Source organism: Carettochelys insculpta, chromosome 2, assembly GCF_033958435.1.
Source record: "Carettochelys insculpta isolate YL-2023 chromosome 2, ASM3395843v1, whole genome shotgun sequence".
NCBI classification, from domain to species: domain Eukaryota; kingdom Metazoa; phylum Chordata; order Testudines; family Carettochelyidae; genus Carettochelys; species Carettochelys insculpta.
The window spans coordinates 97,940,967-97,962,541 of NC_134138.1; the positions used below are offsets into that span (position 1 = coordinate 97,940,967).

General features: G+C 40.7%; 1 protein-coding gene across 3 annotated transcripts in view; it reads right to left on the bottom strand.

The window, feature by feature from the left end:
* Positions 1–21,575, bottom strand: part of PIEZO2 (piezo type mechanosensitive ion channel component 2) — a 443,043-nt gene that overhangs the window by 175,326 nt on the left and 246,142 nt on the right. For all 3 annotated transcript variants that reach the window (XM_074987458.1, XM_074987460.1, XM_074987459.1), the window contains exon 5: positions 15,350–15,512. In XM_074987458.1, the coding sequence (XP_074843559.1) occupies positions 15,350–15,512 (163 nt within the window). The remainder of the gene's footprint in view (positions 1–15,349; positions 15,513–21,575) is intronic.

Consider the following 21,575-nt stretch of genomic DNA (forward strand, 5'->3'; position numbering starts at 1 on the left):
ATATAGCAGAGAAAGAGAATTCTATACATGTGATTCTAGTATGGATGTGGCTTTAAATAAGAATGTATAAATAGACTATACTAGTAAGCTACTAGTATGAATGCAAAAAAAAAAATCACATACATAAACATTACAAGAAGCAAGTTTTCCCAATTTCTTCAATATACCCACTGATTGCACTGTGTTACGGAAATGTGACTGTGTCAGATTCATCAAAAGATGTTTGAATTGGTCCCAACACCCATCTTCTGCTCTGTGTCTGTAATGTTACACTATTAATTTATGCAGCTACAGAGGAGGCCCAGCATGTGGGGCTGGTATTCAAATTATGGGTCTCCCCCAACAGAGAAGCGAAATAGATGGAGAGAATCCCAGCAACAGGGAAAGAGAAGCAAGCAAAGAGTGCTTGTATTTTGGGACTGGGGGATAGAATGAGAGGGCTGGGAGGAGAATGGTAATTAAGTGGGGATGTATGGAAGGACTGAGAGGGAAAGGGATGTTCTGTAGAAGCTTAGAGAGAGAGGGAGGGAAGCCTGGAAGGATGAGAGAAAGGAAGAGAATGCAAGAAAGAAAGAAAAAGTGAAAAACCAAATTATACAATAGAGTGGGAGAAGAGGCAGACAAATTTGAAAATACCTAAGTAGAAATGAAACAAAGATAAAGGAGGGAAAGGCGAATCAAATAATTAAAGTGAAGAGAAGAAGAAAGCCAGAAAAGACTCATATAATAAGTAAGTAATTTGACAGGATATCATTGTGGCCCAGGAAAGATATTAAACTTTCTGAAAAACAGAAAGATATGCATCAAGTGAAGGAGTGAGCCACCTTAGCTAGCCTCACAGAGGGTAGAGGAGGGGGCGTCTGCATTACCAGTAGGAACAGCCATGAATACAACTAAAGGAAAATATATTAATCCAAACACACAGCATAATGGATGTATTTTAAAATAAACTAATAATAAATGGGTCAGATCTTCACCTTGCATAGTGCCATTTGTTTCACTGGAGTGACTAAAATTAAACCAGCTGAGCAGCGGAGCCCATTACTTTCTTTTTCACAGTTAGGGGCATGTGTGAGTATTATATCTGTAATGGTTTCAAGAGAACAGGATTTTCTTATTTATTTTGGCCACTGGAAATGACAAATTAGACAACATTAACTAGGAGGCTTCCTGTGGAAATTGCAGAACTGTTATCCTGAGTATTTAACTGTACAAGATACTTCATTACAATTGTGTTAGGTGGATTCCCCAAGGAAAAGAAACTACCTTTTATTCAGTTTCACCTTTAAACTTTGTGCCAACTTTCTCTTCCCATTAACGTTGTCCAGCACTGCCCAGAAACAAGCCTGCTCCATCTAGAGTTTCTATTTTGCAGACAATTAAATATGTATTAAACACTGTAGAGCTGATCTGGGAAATCCTCTCCCCCAGACACATCCGGCTGTTTCACTAATTATGTCCATTACAAGCAGAGTGTGCTGGCGTCATAACCACTTTGCCATCATCACAGTTCATTTCCATAGCTTTCAACAAACAAGGTTAATAGCTCTAGGAGCAAGGCAAATCATTAAGATGCTACCGTGTGCATACTCAGTGAGCACCTGGGGATGTGGGTGGATGTGGGAGAAGTTAGCGTGGAGAGGAATTACTACTGTCTGCTGCCCTTGCTGGATCTCATGTCTAGAAAGCTCTCTAGGTGATGCCATTCTGCTTAAATAATTAACCACAAAACAATGCTGCAGCTCTGCTAAATGTTGCATAATATTCTCCCTTCTACTACTGTTATCTCAATGGGAAAGACAAAGAAAAGGGTACAGTGACAACTTCCTACACACTTCAATTACTAGAACTCTTTAGTCCCACTCCAAGCCAACTGTAGTTCCAACAATATTTCTCTCTTTTTAACTTGATCATAAATCAGCTAACTATTATGTGCATGCAAAAAACCAAAAGCAAATAGTGGAAATTCTGGATGTTTCAGGATGTGGGATTGAGCTGCCAATGTGCACAGACCTACATAAAGGAAGATACCTTCAGCTCTTCCATGTGTTTATCTGTATCTATGGAGACACTATTTACAACAAAAATAGAAATATAATTTCAAAGTAACTGATGTTACAAGAGAGACTGGCAGACATTCGATATGAATGACAATGAGGATTAAAACAATGAGCTCAAGTGGAAACATGTGAAAAGAGATTGTATTTGTATATATACAAATTATGAGAGTGGCATGTCTAGTAATCTGAGCATGGACCTTTAGGCTAAGAACTCCAAATTCCAGTCCCAGACTGGAGAGTGACTCCCTTGGTGGACTTAATTTATGTCCTTAATGTTTTTAATTTATCGTCCTTAGTTACCTCATATGTAAATATTGATAGTATTTAGCTACCACACAAGCAGGCTAGCTTTTCAAAGAAGTTTCGAGCTGAATCACCACATCCCTTGGCCATGCTGGCAAAATCAGTACCCGAGCAGCACTGAACTCTTCCAGTAGAACCAGAATGACTGCCATTTTCTTCTGCTATAAGAAGTTGGCATAGATAGAGCTGTGCAAATGAATATGCATAAAATATCTTGAATACAGAAATCGTTACATAAATGCTATGCATAGATGTCTACATTAAACAGGAAAAGCTGAATTTCGTTGGAAGGGGAAAAGAGAGCTCTTTTAAAAAATAATGATTTTATAGCCTGAATCAGAACATTCACGTATGTCCTTGAGCAAGAAATAAAAAAACTGAAGACTGAAAAAACATACAAAAGCAAAAAATAAAACCCTTATGAAGGCAGCCGGGGGGGGGGGGGGGGTGTTTGGAATAAACCTTTAAATCTGGTCTTGGCATGGGAGCGGGGAAAATGAAGATTTCAAAATATTAAGTAAACTGGAAGAAATATGTAAGATAGGGAAAAATGAAAAGGAGGAAAGAAAATAAAGACATGAGAGAGGGAAAAAAAAAACCCAAGTGTGACAAGTGAGGAAAAGAAGGGAAGTTGCTTTGTTGCATAGATGGTGGAGCAGAAACTCTTTTTCCTTCTTCCCTCTTCCAACTCATCTCAGCTGCTAAACTCATCCTGTGCATAACTTCCTCACTCCTGCCAAAAATGGCTGTTTGGTTTCCTGATTTTTTCCATTTTGAGAGTCAGGTCACCCTAGTTTGGCAACCCATAGTTCAAATTAATCTGATCCACATTCTGTCTTACTTGCCTTTAGTCTGATGTTGGGCTGTTTGTCAGCGTACAAGGGGAGAAGCACTAACGAGTCTTTTTGGACTTTCCAGTCCCTACTTAATAGTCCGATTTACATCTAACAAATTACTTATAAACAGCTGTGAATTATTGTTTTCTCAGATAAAAATGGAACTAATTGCTGGGAATGGGAAAGTCTGAGCATACCATGAATGGACTAAGGATTTTTACTTCCATGCTGATAATGCCTTTGTTGTTCTAACAAGTTTTGATGCATATGTTGCAGGATATGGATATAAAACAGCATTGTTCTAGGCAAATTGTTCTGCAGAGACTTCATCCCACATGGGTCAGCACATAGTAAGATACTTTTACTTCCACAATAAATTTCTTATGCAACTACAGAATCCCTGTGGCTGCTGAGTAAATCAAATAAACCTCTCTATTCAACTAGTATATAACATTTTTAAATACTAAAAGTGTGTTTCTGTGACCTTTTCTATGTAGAACAGGGTCCCATAACTTTTTTTATAAGCAGACAGACTTACTGTCATTTAGGTTTTTCAACTTTGAGCACGTCCCAGAAAAGTTCATTGTACAACACTGTTAAAAACTGCCAGAGATAAAGCACTGACAGAGAAACCGTTTTGCTTCTGTGGCAGTTGTGGCAGGAACTATCACAACGAGGGCCAGAATATCCATTAGCTACTTTTGGGGCTGCTTAATTACATCTAGCTTTTACATGTTGCATCTGGTACTGTATAAACACTAATGCACTGAGATAGTAAATACTTAAATGAGATTTAGGGTAATAGGCAACCTTAATCTCAATTTAAATGCATTCTTGTACCAGAAAACCTTTTTTTTGCATTTACCTACAATGAAAGACACTGTATAGCTATATACAAAGAACAGTCATTCAGTGACTTTTGAACACTAGAAAGGACAGGAATCTAACACTTTAAATATCACATGGTTGTCATCATTGTAGTTTTTACTAACTAGAGATGTTATTGCTAAATATAGAGGGAGCTCAGAAGGTTCCATGGCTCAGAATGGGAAAGAAGCCTCTGAAGTTTGCTAAATGTGTTACACTATCTGACCTTTTGGTACTGGACAACCCACAAGAATGGTCTCATTCAGGTTCAGGTGCTTCCTCCTCCAAGTTAGATCAGAAAGGCCGCACAAATAGCCTCTTCTGCTGTATTTTGATGCATCCTCCCAGCCAAAACCAGGAAACAGAGGAATAAGAAAATGTCAATTGTGAAAAAATGTTATCTGAATTTACACAAACCTCAAAGTTTATTTTGAGTTTTGAACATCTGTGTCAATCAATTTTAATGCTAAATGTGATGGCCAAAGACTGCACATCAGTTTATGTGTATCGAGCTGTACATGATGCTTGTAGACAAACACAAAGGTAAAGGCAGAAAGACTATTATAATTTTTTGGATGAAAGTGTTCATGTTTCAGAATATTTGGATTGTAGGCAGTACAGAAGTGCAAAATATACATGAGTTGTATAAATGTCATGGAGGGCAGTATTTGACCTGTAAAACCGTTATTTCCCGTGATGATTCCTGACACATTCTTCAAGCAATTTAAGACTGTCTCTACACTAGCTCCCTACTTTGAAGGGAACATGGTAAGTAGGGTGTCAAGAGATTATTAACAAAGTGCTGTGGTGCATATGCAGCACTTCATTAAGCTAATTCTCTTCCTCAGCAACTCTAAAGTGCTAAACTTTGAAATGTCGACTTGCATGTAGCCACAGCTAACCCACGGGTATTTCGAAGTGCCGGGGCCACTTCGAAGTCCCTTTACTCCTCAAAAACACGACACCTTACTTACTATGCTCCCTTCGAAGTAGGGAGCTAGTGTAGACACAGCCTAAGCCTGAGATCTCTGATCCCTTCGCAGAAAAGACATCATGTGCATATTTTACCTGAAGTAAAGGAGCAACATATGGAGAGCCCCACAATGCCATTTTTTTAGTGACATTTATCAGACTACAACTGCCCTGTTACTTCTTGTGTCTGTTTCTCTACCTGTAAAATAGAGTAGATATTTATCTGCAGTACCTACCTCCCTCATTGTGAGGATTACTGTACCAAAACCTGTATAGCCCTGCACAATTGCTAGGTATAACTGATACAGACCATTGTGGATATAGTAACTAGGAATTGGAATACTTCAGAAAGTTATATTTGAATAAACTGTTTAGTCTGGATTGGAAACTGGGATGGAAATCTTAAATGCCAGGTTTGTATGCAAAAAACTCTTCTTCCAACACTTTGGTTTCAGATGGACTATGAAAATAGCCATATAGTAGCTCAGTATTTTGATTCATTTTTCTCTTTCTTTATTGAAAACTCTTAGTTCAATTCTCAGCGTAACTTGTGATAACATTTTGCAGGTTACATATTAGGCCCTCCCAAATTCCACTTTTGGCATTAGGAAATCTAATGTTTGCTCATTCTATAACTGAAATCAGTGACTGATGACAGTAGGATTCAGTACCCATATCAGTGCCAGATTAAATGCGGTGTTTGTCAGTTTTACCCCTTTCTTCAATGAAATCGTAGACACTCTGGCTGCATCTTCACTTGAAGTATCTGTCTACAGAAGTCACTGTCGGAAAAGATGGTCCAACAAAACTTCTGTTGATAGACCACATCTCCACACAAAAGCAGATCAATCTTCTGACCTGCTCTGTTGACAAAAGGGTTCCCTAGAGCATCCAAGTGGCTTTTTTGTTGACAGCTTCTGTTCACAAAACGCATTTTGTACATAGATGCTCCATGAGTTTTGTCTACAAAACTCTCTAGTGTAGACAGCCTCTGTGAAGGCTAAACACAAACCAAACAAATCATAATGCTCTTGTTAATATGTTTTCTTCTTAATATGCTGGATTATGAATGGAATTTTTGTAATGAGCTTTCAAGTACTTTACATTCCCTGGATGTTCTGCTTGGTGATTTTTGGCAGTAACAGTGGATGGTATGTCATGTCCATTATTTACCCACCTATACTGAAATGTAATTGAGTAACTGCTCTGAAGAAACTGTGGCTTGCTCCTTCCTCCAAAATGAGGCAGGGAGGACAGGGAATGGCATTTCCCACTGGATAAAACTGGGTACTGAACTGGCCTGTCACATCCAAAGAGCAGAGCTGCGGGCAGGCTCCTTGATGTACCCTGTCTTCTAAAGCTCCCTAAGCATGATGCACAAGCACAATGGACCTAGAACAGACCTACAGCTACCTGACACAATTGGGTCTTCAATATTTACAAGGAAATCAGGGGTAAAATCTTGGCCGTCTTAATATCAACCACAACCCCCACCTTGAATTTAAAAAACCCACAATTTCACTCTAAGGCCGTGGCTATACTAGCACCCCGCTTTTGAAAGGGGGATGCTAATGAGCCACTTTGGCATATGCTAATGAGCTGGTGACATGCATATGCAGTGCCTCATTAGCATAATAGCGGCCACGCATGTTTCAAAATGCACACCGCCGGTGTAGATGGGGTCCTTTCGAAAAGACCCCCAGATTTCAAAAGCCCCTTCTTCCCATTTGGTTTTGAAACATGCATGGCCACCATTAATATCTGCTGAAGTGGCTCATTAGCATTCTCCTTTCAAAAGTGGGGTGCTAGTGTAGCCATGGCATGTGAGGGAGAAAAGTAACACCATCCTGCTGACACACACTATAACCCCCTATTCACGTAAAGAATCATTTCTCATACAAATAGCGTCTTTGAGATATATGGGGTTACTCATGTGGTAGAGAGTTTGCACGATGGGGCTTGCAACTTAAGAGGATTGTATTGAATATGTCCAATTCTTAATGTCAAAATGCTCCTTCTTGACGCTATATAGTGGTCAATGTTTTCCTTGCAATAAGTGATGTACAGTACTGAATACTTAGCTCAGAGTACTGGTAAACTGTGCATTGGTTAGCTGCTGCAAAGAGTTTGAATCTACTATATAGCCTGATAGTCATAGAATCAAAATAGGGGTAAGACAACAGTGCTGATGAAAAAAAGGTTAGAATATTATGATAATACTCACAGAAATATAAATGTGAGACAAGAGTCATGCATGTCATCATCTTTCAAAAACTCAAGTTCCTTCTTCCAAAAAGGCTGCAGTTGTTTTAAGAACATAAGTATAACACCTCAAAAATATAGCCATTTTAGTGAAATAGATCAACAGCTGACCAGCACAGAGTGGGCAAAACCAAATTTTTAACGTGTGTATAACACAGCTCAACTGGTCACTGTGCACAGGGTCAGTTTGTATTTGTACCATGTTTCAAAACTGAGTCTTAATATTGATAATGAAGAGGTTTTAAAAGTTAAACTGTGTTAGAAACCCCCTTTACAATGAATTAAATACTCTTCCTTGTGTTGACTTAAACACAGTATACACAATACTTTCAGCCCTGGACCAGTGTGAAAACTCCTGTATAAGTTAAAAGCACCATGAGATCGCTGACTTCCATATTGAAGAGAAATAACAGGTTCATCCCTGTTCTTGTGATTCCAGAAAGTGTTATTCTGCTTTCATTTACATGGGTGTAAATTGTGAGCAACTTCACTGAACTCAGTGGAATTACACCAGTGGGAAAGGACAATATGAACCAGAGATTACAGTGATATTTAACAGATGGTCAATTCTTGAAAACTGGGGGGAACTTAAAAGGCTGTGAAAGAAAGATATTAGTTTTTGAACTAGCTCTATAGGCAAAGGCAATGAACAGGAACCTACTGCAGAACACTTAACTGAGAAAGCTATGCTCCCCAGAGCATATGCAAAAACGAGTTGTGCAATAATATTTGCAACCTGTGAAGGCTCGGACGAATTGTTGACATACAAAATAAAGTGGAAAAGAAAATTGGAGTTCTAGAGTAGGCATTTTAATCTCTGTTTTCTGGTAAACACTGGTATGTTTCAAGTTTTCATGCTGCTTGATATAACAACTAATGATGTGGGGGCAGATGTGGTGAGCAGTGAGGTTGCAATATTTGAAGACACAAAATTATTTAGGATATTATTCAAGGCAACAGAAGACCCAGGAACTCCACAGACTTCTAATCACCCATTCAACCTACAAAATTCTAAATTAATTATATCACCTACACAAAGGAATCTGATTATTGCTGTAGTCGTTAATGAAAATTCTTCAACGTGCAGCTGTAGTTAAGAAAGGTAAGAATATGTTAGAGTAGTACCTAAGGAATAGTACAGAGAATAATTAAAAAAATATTGTCTTAATACAAAACCAATGGTGTGGCCTCATCTGGATTATTATGTGCACTACTGCTCACCCCATCACAAAAGGATATTACAGAACTAGAAGGGGTTCAGAGATAAACAACAGACATGATTAAGGACCCATAATACCCTCACTTGAAGAGTGTGATTGTTTAACTTAGGCAGGTGTGGACACTAATTTTCAGTGATGGGCTACTCCAAGAATTTGTTAGTGGGTCAGGGACTGCACTGTTCTACAATGTTAATGGAAAAGGTATGGAGTCTGGGATGAAGTTTGGGTTCAGCAGAAGGTTCTGACCATGCCACGGGTACAGGGCCAGCGAAGGAGTTTGGATGCAGGAGAGGCTGGTGACCTGATACAGGAGTGTAGGAGACGGGTGTGACCTGGGGTAGAAGGTTGGGATCCAACAGGGGTGAGGGGCCAGATGCAGGCTCTCCTCAGGAGCAACTTGCTTACTAAACAAGATGTCTGGCCACTTGCCCGGTGAGGCCTTCTGGCAGGCTCCATGGCTGCTGTGGCCCCACACACCACTCAAAGCAGCCCACTGCTGGGGCCACCATGTGTCGCCACTCCATTTCCATCTAACGAAATGTGTTTTACCCACGAAAGCTCATGACCTAATTAATTTGTTAGTCTTTAGGTGCCACAAGACTTCTTGCTATTTGTGAAGCTACAGACTAACACGACTACCCTTCTGGGACATCTGGTAAAGGTTAAGTTATGCAGTCTTACAGGAACTTTTTTCAGTCACGTACAAGAGTAGACAATCTGTAGAGTCAGAGATGATAAAATCAGAAGGCTCCAACTATTCATCTAGTCCAGGGAGTGGGCAATAAGTTGTTGAATACCATGCTACTTCCCACAGTTCCCATTGGCTGGAACTAGTGAACTGTGGCCAGTGAAAGCTGCCTGTGGCCATACCTGTGGACACACAGGTAAACACAGTGTCTGGCAGCCCACCAGGCTGGTGTTTACAGACTAATCAAATCACCCTTTAACCTTCTCTTCGTGAAGCCAAACAGACTGAAAATGGCACTTAAATTGTCCTGTTCTGTTTTTTCCCGCTACAGCATCCAGATGTATTACTTTATATTTGGTTGTATTAACACATATATTGTCTGCTTCCATCCAGCTGACTACAGTTTAGCACCCTGTCCTATTCATTATTTACCACTGCCCAAATCCTTGTGAATCTGCAAAATTATCAGTAAGCATTTTATGTTTTCTTCCAGATATTGATAAAAATATTAAATTCACAAGGCCATGAACTGATCCCTGTGGGACCCGCTAGAAACACACCCCACTTACACATTTTGAGACCTGTCAGTCAGCTAGTTTTTATTAGCTTGGTGTGTACCATGTTAATTTTGTACCTAAATCTTGCAGTCAAAATGCCATGTTATTAAACCAAATGCCTTACAGAAGTCTACGCATGTTACATTAGCAGTTTTACAGTTATCCCCTAAACTTTCCATCTCATCCAAAACAAGTAGGTTAGTTTGATGGGATCTATTTCCCATAAACCCATGCTGACTGGCATAGTCCTCCATAGTCTCAAGAAAAACAACTTTTTAAAAAATATGTTTTGAAAACTGCATATACTCTCTGTATTTTGGCACATGAAATCACCATCTGCTTCAGTGACTGTTACACTTTCAGACACAGCCGGGAAGTTAACATTTCTCTTTTCTTTTCTCCCTTCCCCCAAATCTTTTATACTTTTTAACTGCCATTGTGCTTCTCTGCATTTGCAATCTGGGCCCTTCTCCAGCTGAATTCACCTGCTTTATATTTTCTCAGTCCTAATAAAAAAGGCCTGTAGACACATTTGCTCCAAGTGTGCAACCATTTAGGGGTGGTAATGAGTTGGACTTCAGACTAGATGCTGGAAAACCTTTCTAATTCATGACTCACTGCTAATTAAAACCACACTCTGTGCTTATAACTGGGACAGCATTACTTACAAATAATTGAGTGTCTGCCACCCCCTTTCCAGCTCCTCACAAAACTATTTTTTTTTGTTCTAGTGCAGTTCCGTTTGTCTTGAAATTGGATGCAATATCATGAATCTGGATTTCCATATTTTCACTGATCCTTACTATCCTTAATCCCTTAGGGTTAGATTTCACTACACTTTCACACACTGAATTGGATCTTACTCTGTGGTCAGTCTCACTGATTTTATTTTACCAATTTACTGCTTTCTCAACACAAGGAAAGATGTCAGAATTTGGTGCTTGGTAACCTTAAGAATTTCTTATATGGTATATTTAACTTACTTAAGAAGCAATAGGGTGATGTGTGACCTTTACAATATCTGATTAGGAAAAAAATATCCAATGCACATTCTCTTTCAGAGGGTACATGTGTTCTCTTTGTTTTTAGAGTGCTTACCATTATGTAATTTCATGACCTGAAAATGGAGCACTGAGAGCACATGGGGAAACAACCCCCTGAGCTAAACTAGTAATGCTGCAGGACGTACTGCTTGCTTCTAGGTGCAGACAAAATACTGACTTTTTGAGTTATAAAGACCTCTATTGGCTTGGGAACTAGTGATCTTAAAGGCTTTCTATTTCCTCAAGCACTGTGCAGTTGGGGAAAATAGCTGATGAACCCTTGATGTGATGTCTGGAGACAGGTGGCAGAGATTCATTGCATAAGTTCCTCAACTCTAGAATTTGCTTAAATTTCTAGTACACTCATCCCTCACTATACAAGCACAACTGATTCCTAACTTTTTGCTTGTAGGTGAAAACTCGTAAGAGGGACACTAAATTCCTATGAAAAATACATGTAAAAGTCTCTGATTGGTTCCAAGTGCTCGGAGTGGCAGCAGGTGATGCTGCTTTAGAAAGGTAAGTGAGCCTGGGGCTGGGAGGGGGTTAAAGGCTGGGGGCAGTTTGGGGCCATGAGCGGGGCGGGGGGGGGGGAGGTTTAAAACGTTTAGATTGCTCAGGTGGAGGTGGTGGTGGCTTGTTCCTCCTGGCTGCAGCAGAGTACTTGAGAGGGGTGCGGGGAGCCAGGGGCGGGGCTTGGAATTGAATGGGGTAGGTGTTGGGAGCAGGCTGAGGGAATGTTGGGACTGGGCAAGGGTGCTGCGGGTCTTCTTGTGCCCCAGCCAGGGACCCTGAAGCTGGAGCAGAGCCAGCTGCAAGGTTGCTAGTCTTGCAGCCCCTGCCAGCAGCTGGCTCGTATTAGCGGGGGAAGTTCACTCATCTCGTGAACATTGGTAAGTATGTGTTTCCCTCATTTTAACGAATACTTGTAAGTCAAGTACTTGTTAAATGAGGGATTAGTGTACAATAAAACCCGAGAGCAGGGGTCAGCAACCCCAGGCTCTGTGCTAAGACTGTCATGTGAGCTGATTTTCATTGCTCCGTGAGATGGGAGCTAAGCCCCACCCCAACTCCCCTATGCAGCTGGGAGCTTGCTCAAAGCCATGCCACCTGTGGATTAACAAAGGACCAGCTAATGTTAAACATCACCTAAACAGTAAAGCTCTGCATCTTAATTTATTTGTTAATGAAGCTGTTGTAAGTAGGACTATTAGTGACTTTTAAAAGTATCATTAGCACTGGGACCAGACAGAGGTCAAAAGGTCAAATTTCAGCAGTCTGCCTTGGAACGGTTGCTGACCCTCCCCTAGACAGTTTTCTGTGGCACAGCGCCAGGCTTATTTTATAGGCTTTTATTTGAAGGATAAGATATAACATTGTAGACCAAGGAAAGGTCTCATCTACCATCTTCCCTAAAACATGGTAATCTGTAAGCCAGTGCAGTGTTGAAGAACTGGTATTTATTTAGGTTTTTGTTTCAACACACTCATCCAAAGCATAAATCCAAAATATTGATTAAAATCCATACAAATAGGGCAAATATGCAAAAAATTATGAATCCCTGCCATCTTGGCCACTCCCTGCAGCCAGCACAATTATGTAAAGACCCTCAATATTTATAATTGCTTCTGCTGCATTTTGTGAACAATTACACAATATTTTCTGCACAACGCCAACAGACAATTGAACTTGACTTTTTAAAAAAATGTTTAACTTATCATTCACGTTAAAGAATATATTGGTTATTCAGCTGAACACAAGTTGATGATGAAAAGAAATCAGTGATGTGTAAAGTATTAAGCTATAATTTTCCCCCTACCTTAAAATATTTGTATGGTTAATTTTTGACTTATACATAAAAATACAGCTACTTTGCTTTATTATAATATGTATATCTATAATTTAAATAAAATTACTAATGAATCTTTGCTGTGTTTTGCTGTAATGACATAAAAGTAGCCAAATAAGTTCTCTCTCTCCCCCTCTGAAGAAAATCCTAACATATAATTGGTTTGCAGATTTCCTTGAGGTATGGAACCTCCTTTTCTATTTAAAGAGCATATATGAGTGAAGCTTTACTTTGCATTCAAAGCAAATTACTACATAACCTCTGCTTGCCAGAGGTCAGCTCCATGTGCTCTTCAGCACTCTCTACCTCTATCACCTGCTCTTCATCCAGACTTCAGGCTGGGGCCCATCTCTAGCAAAGTCTTGTAAAACCACCATTCAGATACCGATGAACCTGAACGTGCATTTTTCTTCTTCCAGGGGGCTTATGTAGTCAGATTTCTCACATTTTATGCCTGGATGATCATTTTCTGCACAGAAGATGGACAGCTCTAAAGAGGATGGCTAGAGCCTGCTTCATACAACTTTCTTTTAGCAGAGACGGACAGAACACAGCTTTCTTCTCAGTCACATTCATGAAACTTCACAACATTTGGAACATCTCCCATTGCAGAGTCAGCAGCAGATTTCAGCCTCTGCTAAGACATTTTTGCACCGCTCTAGCAGAAATCCAAATCCCAGAGTGACTCAGAAGAGCTGCTCTAATGTGGCTCAGATATCAGGAGACAGCCTGAAGAAGAATGCGCAGCCAGGAACTGCAACCTTTAGTTGACCTCTGGCTGCCAAAACTGCCTATGAGAGCCACAGGCAGTAGTCCTAAAGTAGCTGATCTAACATACACCAGGAACTGGAATGGTTTTTGGAAACCCCAAAATATAGCAAGGCAAACATGACCTGTAGTAATCTTACATCAGAGTGCGTCGCAGATCTCCAATCTTTAACTCACAGATAGCATGCCTCCAAGTACATTTTCTAGATGAAATTACTGAGGTGCAATAATCGTGTCTGAAAGATATCTTTACAATCAACTATACAGAACAAAGTCAAAGTCAAAGTGATGTTAGGGCTCTTACTTAAATCCATAAAAGGCCAGGAAAATGAGATTCAAGGTACTTAACCAGATTGACATGCTGTCCTTTAAAAAACATCTCTTTGGCCGCATCTACACTAGCCCCAAACTTCAAAATGGCCACACAAATGGCCATTTCGAAGTTTACTAATGAAGCGCTGAAATGCATATTTAGCGCTTCATTAGCATGCGGGCAGCCGTGGCCCTTCGAAATTGATGTGCCTCGCCACCGCGCGGCTCGTCCCGACGGAGCTCCTTTTCGAAAGGACCCCGCCTACTTCAAAGTCCCCTTATTCCCATCAGCTCATGGGAATAAGGGGACTTCGAAATGGCCACGCAAATGGCCATTTCAAAGTTTACTAATGAAGCGCTGAAATGCATATTCAGCACTTCATTAGCATGCGGGCGGCCGCGGCACTTCGAAATTGACGCGCCTCGCCGCCGCACGGCTCGTCCCAACGGGGCTCCTTTTCGAAAGGACTCCGCCTACTTCAAAGTCCCCTTATTCCCATCAGCTCATGGGAATAAGGGGACTTTGAAGTAGGCGGGGTCCTTTCGAAAAGGAGCCCCGTCGGGACGAGCCGTGCAGCGGCAAGGCGCGTCAATTTCGAAGTGCCGCGGCCGCCCGCATGCTAATGAAGCGCTGAATATGCATTTCAGCGCTCTATTAGTAAACTTCAAAACGGCCATTTGCGTGGCCATTTCGAATTTTGGGGCTAGTGTAGACATAGCCTTTGAGATTTACATAGGACACTTATGTGGTTTGAGCCAATCCTTATTGTGACCAAATAGGCTACTTTATTTCTCGGTTAATGTGTTTCTCTAGCTTTAGGGAATCTTCTACTTGAATCTTGTCTTGTCTGCCAACCTCTGTGCCCATAAAGCCAGTATGAACCCAGAGTAGACAAAGACAACAAAATTATACTTAAATTTCTTTATGAAAACCAAGGTGCACAAAGCATTTTCCCTTTCATATGTCACGGTTCCTAGATATTAGGCATTGGCAAATACGGACAAAAGCAACAATCTCGAGCAATTCTGCAAAATACTTAATAGTGAGTCTGAACAAAACCCTCAGTATGAATACCCTCAAACTTTGGAAAAGAAACATATCCAAATGACACGGCTGGTTTGTCACCATAATGGGACCAATCAAAATCCTGGATCAGAATACTCAACATTTGATAAATTCAGACCCTTATGCAAAAGTTTGCACCTTTGCTCAATCTCTAATTATCCAATTTTTAACATCCCATTTTCCTTCTTTGGGACAATGATGTGTATGCTTTTCTCCTTAAAAGCTTTCTGAACCCTAAGGTCACTTTTAAATATACTCATGAGATACATTCCAAATTCAGCTCGGACAAAGCCCCTAAAACACACTACTAAAGTCACACTAACCACTACTGTTTAGTTATTTCCTTATAGTCTCCTGTCTACCTCTATATGCATCTCTCACTCTAGTCTGACCCTTCGAATACACACTCTTTGGAATGGTAACTGCCTTCTTGTTTTGTGTTAGTATAGCATGTGGCACAATAGGATTAGCAATTAGGGCTTTTCGGCACTATGATAATATAAACATATAATAAACATTATACAGTTATAAATGTGCATCTAATACCATTTCTTCATTTTCAAATTGCATGTTGTATTGAGCTGCATCTTCTGTCACTGGCTTCAGCACAAGGTTTCTGCAGACAAGCCAGATGGTCAAGCTAGCAATGAACATCCCGATATCTGGTACAAATACTCTGATCACGTTGCCAGCATCAGCTCCCTTCACACTGTGTGGATTGAAAAAAAACAAAACAAAACAAAAAGACATAGTTAGTTCTAATTCTGCTTTGACTTAACATATTAACTGATCTGGACACCATTCTTTGCAAGGCATTGGAGAGCACAACTTCAAGAAGGAATGTGTAAGTGATGTGTACAGCTGTGACCAAAAATCTTGCTGCCATGTAATTACAGTATAAGTGACTCAATCCTAGCAGCATGTTCTTGCATAAATATTTCAGAACATTGTTTGGTTGATCAAAAAAATCAGTTAGCAAACGCTAAATTTATTTAGTGGGGAGAGTAAACTGTAATAGAACCAAAATTTAAATCTGGTGGCTCTCACTCCAATTCCAAGAGGACAGATGTACAAACGCTATCTCAATCTACATGCTGCGTGGTATTTTTAGCAGGGAGAAAACCTACCACAGAGTCATGGAAGTAGAATTATATTCCAGCTCTCCCATAATCACAACAGACATGGATGGGCAGTACAGAAAAGTCTGCAGCCCAAGGATACACCAGTACTATGAAGAGCAAATTTTATTCTCTCTGTATTTTGTCACCTTTCAGGACTGCTGTAGTCTGCATTTACTTTAAAAGAAAAAGAAAATATATTTTACTAAAATATGTAATGTTTTCTTTAACCAGATCCTTTAAATACCACTTAATCCATTTTTTTTTTTTGCCTTCTATTTGTGCAACTTTAATGAGCGGTGAAATTACATAACTATTGGACATCCCATGATGCATACACTATTTGGGAATATATACAAGCTGTATGTCATTTTTCCTTTTACTATTTTTCACAGAAGCAACAGTTTGCTCTTTAAGAATTAAAGAGAAAGTGCCATACCTCTCCACCTCCTCCTTCTAGATCCCTGAATAGCTCAGTTAGTTTAATGGAAAGTACACAGCACACTATAGGAAGTAGATTTCAGTTGTTTTCTCTGGGGACTGTTACCTCTGGCTTTGGATGCGTCATCTGAATTTGATTCCTTTGGTTAACAGAGTATAGACTTGCATTGAGCTGACACAATGACAAGTGTTTAAACTGGCACATTGACTTTACTACTAACAGGATATGAGCTTAATTATTTCAAAGTGTACAGTGTAAGGCTGCCAAGCATGAAGTTAGCACATTTTTAAAGAAGAGTTTTGACATGAAGTGATTTTTAACATTCTAGAACTGTTTTCATGTTTAAAGACTGCAAAGGATTCTGGGAACGCACAGGGAACAGATGAGGAGACTAACTTAGCAGCTCAGTGCCTGAACTGTACAAGTTAAAAAGAACAACCTGACGTACAGTAGACCCCCGACTTACATTATTTCAACTTGCATGTTTCCTGGAATAATGCGAGTCAAAATCAACCATTACTGCCCGGCTGCTGCACCCTCCCACCAGGCCCTGCTGCCTCCCCGGCCCCCCTCCACTCACTGCTGCCCATCTGAAAACTTCAGGGGCTTAGCAGCCATGGCAAAGACAGCAGCAGCTCCATGCACCCACTGGCTGGTGCAGCAGCACTGCTCAAGGCATTCACCCTGCTGCCTGGTTCCTGGGTTCCCCAGCCTGGGGGAGCTGGAAAATTGACGAGCGCTGCTGCACCTGGCTCTGGGGTCTCTGCTGCTGGCGGGAGCTGGGAGCCAGCCACAGCTGGGAGCCAGGTGCAGCAGCACCAGTCAGTTTCCTGGCTCCCTCAAGGGGTGGGGAGCTGGGAACCAGGTGGCAGCCAGGTCCTTGAGCTCCCTGCTCCTAGCATCTGTGCCTGGCTCCTGGCTCCCGGCTCCCCTATGCTTGTGGGAGTTGGGAAACTGACCAGCACTGCTGCACCTGGCTCCCTGCTGCCATGGGAGCCAGGTGCTGCCATGCCAGTCGGTGTCCCAGCTCCCCACCACTCATGGGACCCTGGAACCAATCACAGCGGCACTAGTCAATTTCCCAGCTCCTGCTCCCAAACTGGGGGGATTCGGGAACCAAGAAGCAGGGTGAGGGCTGCAAGCAGCACCATTGTACCAGCTGGCAGATGCACAGAGCCATCACCATTTTTGCTGCGTCTGCCAAGCCCCTCTGTCACTCACAGCCCCAGCCCAGGGGGACCTGAAGGCGGCAGGGCACCCACACTCCCTGGGCTAGCTCTTTGCCTATCCCCTGTACCCATGCAGACCTCAATCAGCACAAAATTTGACTTACGCACGGTTGCGTGAGAATGCAACCTGAGTGTAAGCTGGGGTTTTCCTCTATCTCTTGGACTCTATTTAAAATGGCATCTGTCTGTCTATCTGTGTCTATATCCTAGCAGCAGTGAAATTTACAGAAGAAATCTTTGCGAATTGGGGTATCATTCCAGTACTTTTGGAGTCACCAAAATACCTCTAACATCACTGCTAAAAGAAAAAAAAAATACTGTCTATAATAAAAGAAATACAACCAACCCTCAGGTGCAGGAGAGCTGGGTGCAAAACTGGGGGTGCTGCATCACCCGCTGTACCTCTGCTTCCTGTGCCTATGAGTAGCAGTGTGGATATTGTGCCTCTGGTGGTGGCTTGGGCTAGCATGAGTCACAGGCTGTGAGTCACACCTCCCAGCTGCAGTGTACTCATCCCTCAAACCTTAATCCTCTTTACCTCTAGATTCAAATAGATTTGAACCCAAATTATGATGATCCTTCCAGAAGAAAGTTAATGAACACTTAAAGGCTTTGTTGCTAAAGGAGAAAAGAAAATAGAACAACATATTATTTCTATCTTCCTGACATGTGACTCTCCAGCTCTTACATTCTTGCATTACTAAACTACAATAACCATGCACTGTCTCAGAGACACAGAGTGGGTGAGATAGTCTTTTACTGGACCAACTTCTGTTGGTGAAATAGATCAGCTGTTTCTCCATGAAGCTGAAAGTTTGTCTCTTAAGACCAAGAGAAGTTAGTTCAGTAAGAGATCATCTCACCCATTTTGTCTCTCCTGTATCCTGGGACCAACATGGCTACAGCAATGCTGCATACATGCATTCAGTTACAACTGAGTAACGTGAAATGTTTTGGTCCGTGTTTTAAAGTCATACTATAGCAGAGAAAAAAAAGCGCACAGGAAATGCTTTCAAGACAGATTGTGCTAACTTTCCTTATTACCAGAGCACTGGGGCATTTCTTGTGCTACTGCTTCAAATAGAAAATGCTACAGAATTGAATGGCATATCAGGCTGTAAGACAATACATTCAGCGCCACTGGAAATAAACGCTTGATAGATATCAAGAAATAAATTCTATTACAAGTGCTATCCTTTATAAAGAGAGATTAACTGGACAAACCTCTAAGACAGCACTTTCTGCTTTGGTAAAAGGCAATGAAAAATTATCCACTTGACAAGTGTAATTAATACCTTAGGCTTCGTCCACACTAGAAGCATCTGTCAACAGTAACGTCTGTCAACAGAGTTGCGCTGACAGAAACTCTGTTGACAGAGTGCATCTACACACAAAAGCAGGTGCCACAGCAGTCTGTTCAGTTGACAGAAAGCAGCCAGACTGCCCTGCCCTCCGTCAACAGAATGACTGACCAGAAGCTCTGCAAACAGGGCTGCTGGGTGAACTGGAAGCCCTCTCTGTTGACAGAAGTGTTATTCCTCAAATTTTCCAGGGAAAACACTGTTGAGACAAATGCAGAGTTCTGTTGAGACTCTGTTGACAGAACGCTTTGTGGGTGTAGATGCTCCCTGAATTACATCAACAGAAGGCCCCTTTAGTCGACAAAACTCTCTAGTGTAGACACAGTCAATGTATTCATGATGATGATGATAACCAGAAAACAGCTTCAATTATCTGGATAAGTTAGGTTAAGGATTACATTCTATAGTTTCTCTAAATGTGCACAATCTTGAATTGTTGCTGTAGATTCTGCATGCTCATTTTGATTCAAAAGTGCCAATACACCAATTTAGCAGAAAGATCACACAACTATTTACTCTAGTTAATATAACATTGGATTTGCAAGCTTCACAGTTAAAATGGACTCTCTTTTCCCATGAAATAATTCTCTGAATGGACTGTTTCAATGCACACTTTCTCTGTTCCCATGAAACAATTCTGTGAATGGACTATTTGAATGCACACTTAGTGAAAGTCTTCTAGAAATAAAACCATTACAAAATGCACAATGTGTCTTATTGAGGCTTAAAATTCAGTTCCACTGGATCCAATCAATTAAACTAGGATAAATTAAAAAGGTGATTTCAACAAACCAGTAATTCCCAGAAGTATATACCTGGCCCTATCTCCTCTGCAAATCACAGCCCAGAAAACAAACATGAAAATCTGTTGTGATAAAGTTTTGTGGTGTTATTCGCAGTTGCTTTGGTTAAACTAAACTAAGTGCCAATAGTATTTTACAAAATACATAATGAAATATGACAATGTGAGAAATGGGATTTAAAAGAGGAGTTAAGATTGTAATAGTTGGGGTCACCTGCCCAACAAAAAGAATAGAAAGTATTTATAGATTGACTGCAGTTCTTCTACGCTCATTAAGGACTTTGTTCACACAGGGCCATATTTTTCTAACAGTTTGTGCGTTGTTTTCTTCATTCCATAAAGAGCTTTATTGAAGAAGTTTTTTTTATTAACACACACTTATTGCCAGGAATTGATAAAGATGTAAACATGTTCTGGGATGAAACATCACCCTGAATTAAGAAAAATGAACTGGGCCACTTAAAAGGATATTCCATAGGCGTATCGAGAAATAAGTTAAGGATTTGATACATTAATAGACCAAATAGAATTGAATTCACAATTTGCAAGACAAAAATAACTACATGAGGGTTGCGATAGCTCCTTAGACTGTGGGATTAAAAAAAATGCTCTGAATTTCACATCCATAGGCGAAGCTATGATGTCAATGTCATACCAACATAATCCCAGAACAAAGTTTTCCTCGTCCATCTGTCTGAATCCACCTGTTGTCTCTCATACTTGGATTACAAACTGATCATCTTTATTTTTCTGCATTTGTATAAATGTCTAACAATACAAGCTCCTGGTTTACGAAGCTCCCAGATGTGACTAGAACACAAACGACAAAGATAATAGCAAAATTATATTAGCTATTTCAGGTGACCTGTAATTTACCTCAGAAATACTGCTTCTAGGACACAATCCTACAGAGCTCCTGTCAACTTTGGAGGAACAGGACTGAACATTTAAGCCAAAAACCCAGAGCCAGTAAGAAAAGTCAGGAAGACCCTGGAGAGATGCATGAGTGAGAAATCATTTCCCAAGCTGAGGTGCAACTGCAGAGGTGTGGGGCCCTAATACAGTGCTTATGTAGCTGGAGAATAGAAAAACCCTCCATGCTTTTGTCCCTTGGCCCATGCAGTGAAACTGCATCACTTCCTATGCACTGAGGTGTGGGGCAGCTGTGGATGAGAGTGTGCTGCAGCTGGGGATGCGTGTGCTGCATTTGCCTCACAAAAGTGGGAATTTGACCCTTATTTGGCCCTCGTTCTCCCACAAGCCTCACAGCTAAAGCCACAACTGCCATGGTTAGAATGATAGTGGGGCACAAGCCCAACTAGTGTGGGTCCCAGTTTGGAGGCTAGTTCCTAGATTCTGCATAGATGTACCTTTCATAAGATCAAATGTGTGCCATTTAAAAGCAAGCAGATAGTGCGCGTGTGTCTGGAAGGGTTTTGAAGCTATACCATACCATTTCAATTTAAAATATATTTCAAACTTCAAAAGAGAGTATTTAAGACAGGTGCATGCCTGCACATTTGGCTTTGGTAGTTATATAAAAAAAAGGAAGTGAGTGTTCAGTAAAGGCATTTGTAACAAGCAGCATAAACAGATTAACTCAGATCAATGTAGTAGAATTCCAGTGTGTGAAATTAAATGGGTGGATCTGGGCATTAGCTCACTTATTGGCAATGTACTCCCTATCATTTAACACAAATGAAATACCCACAAGAAACTAAATCAGAAGGTTTCTACTGGTTATATTTACTTTATGAGTTACAAATCACTGGCAATAAAATTACAAGTTTACCTTTCTGGGACAGTTCATTCTCTCAGAC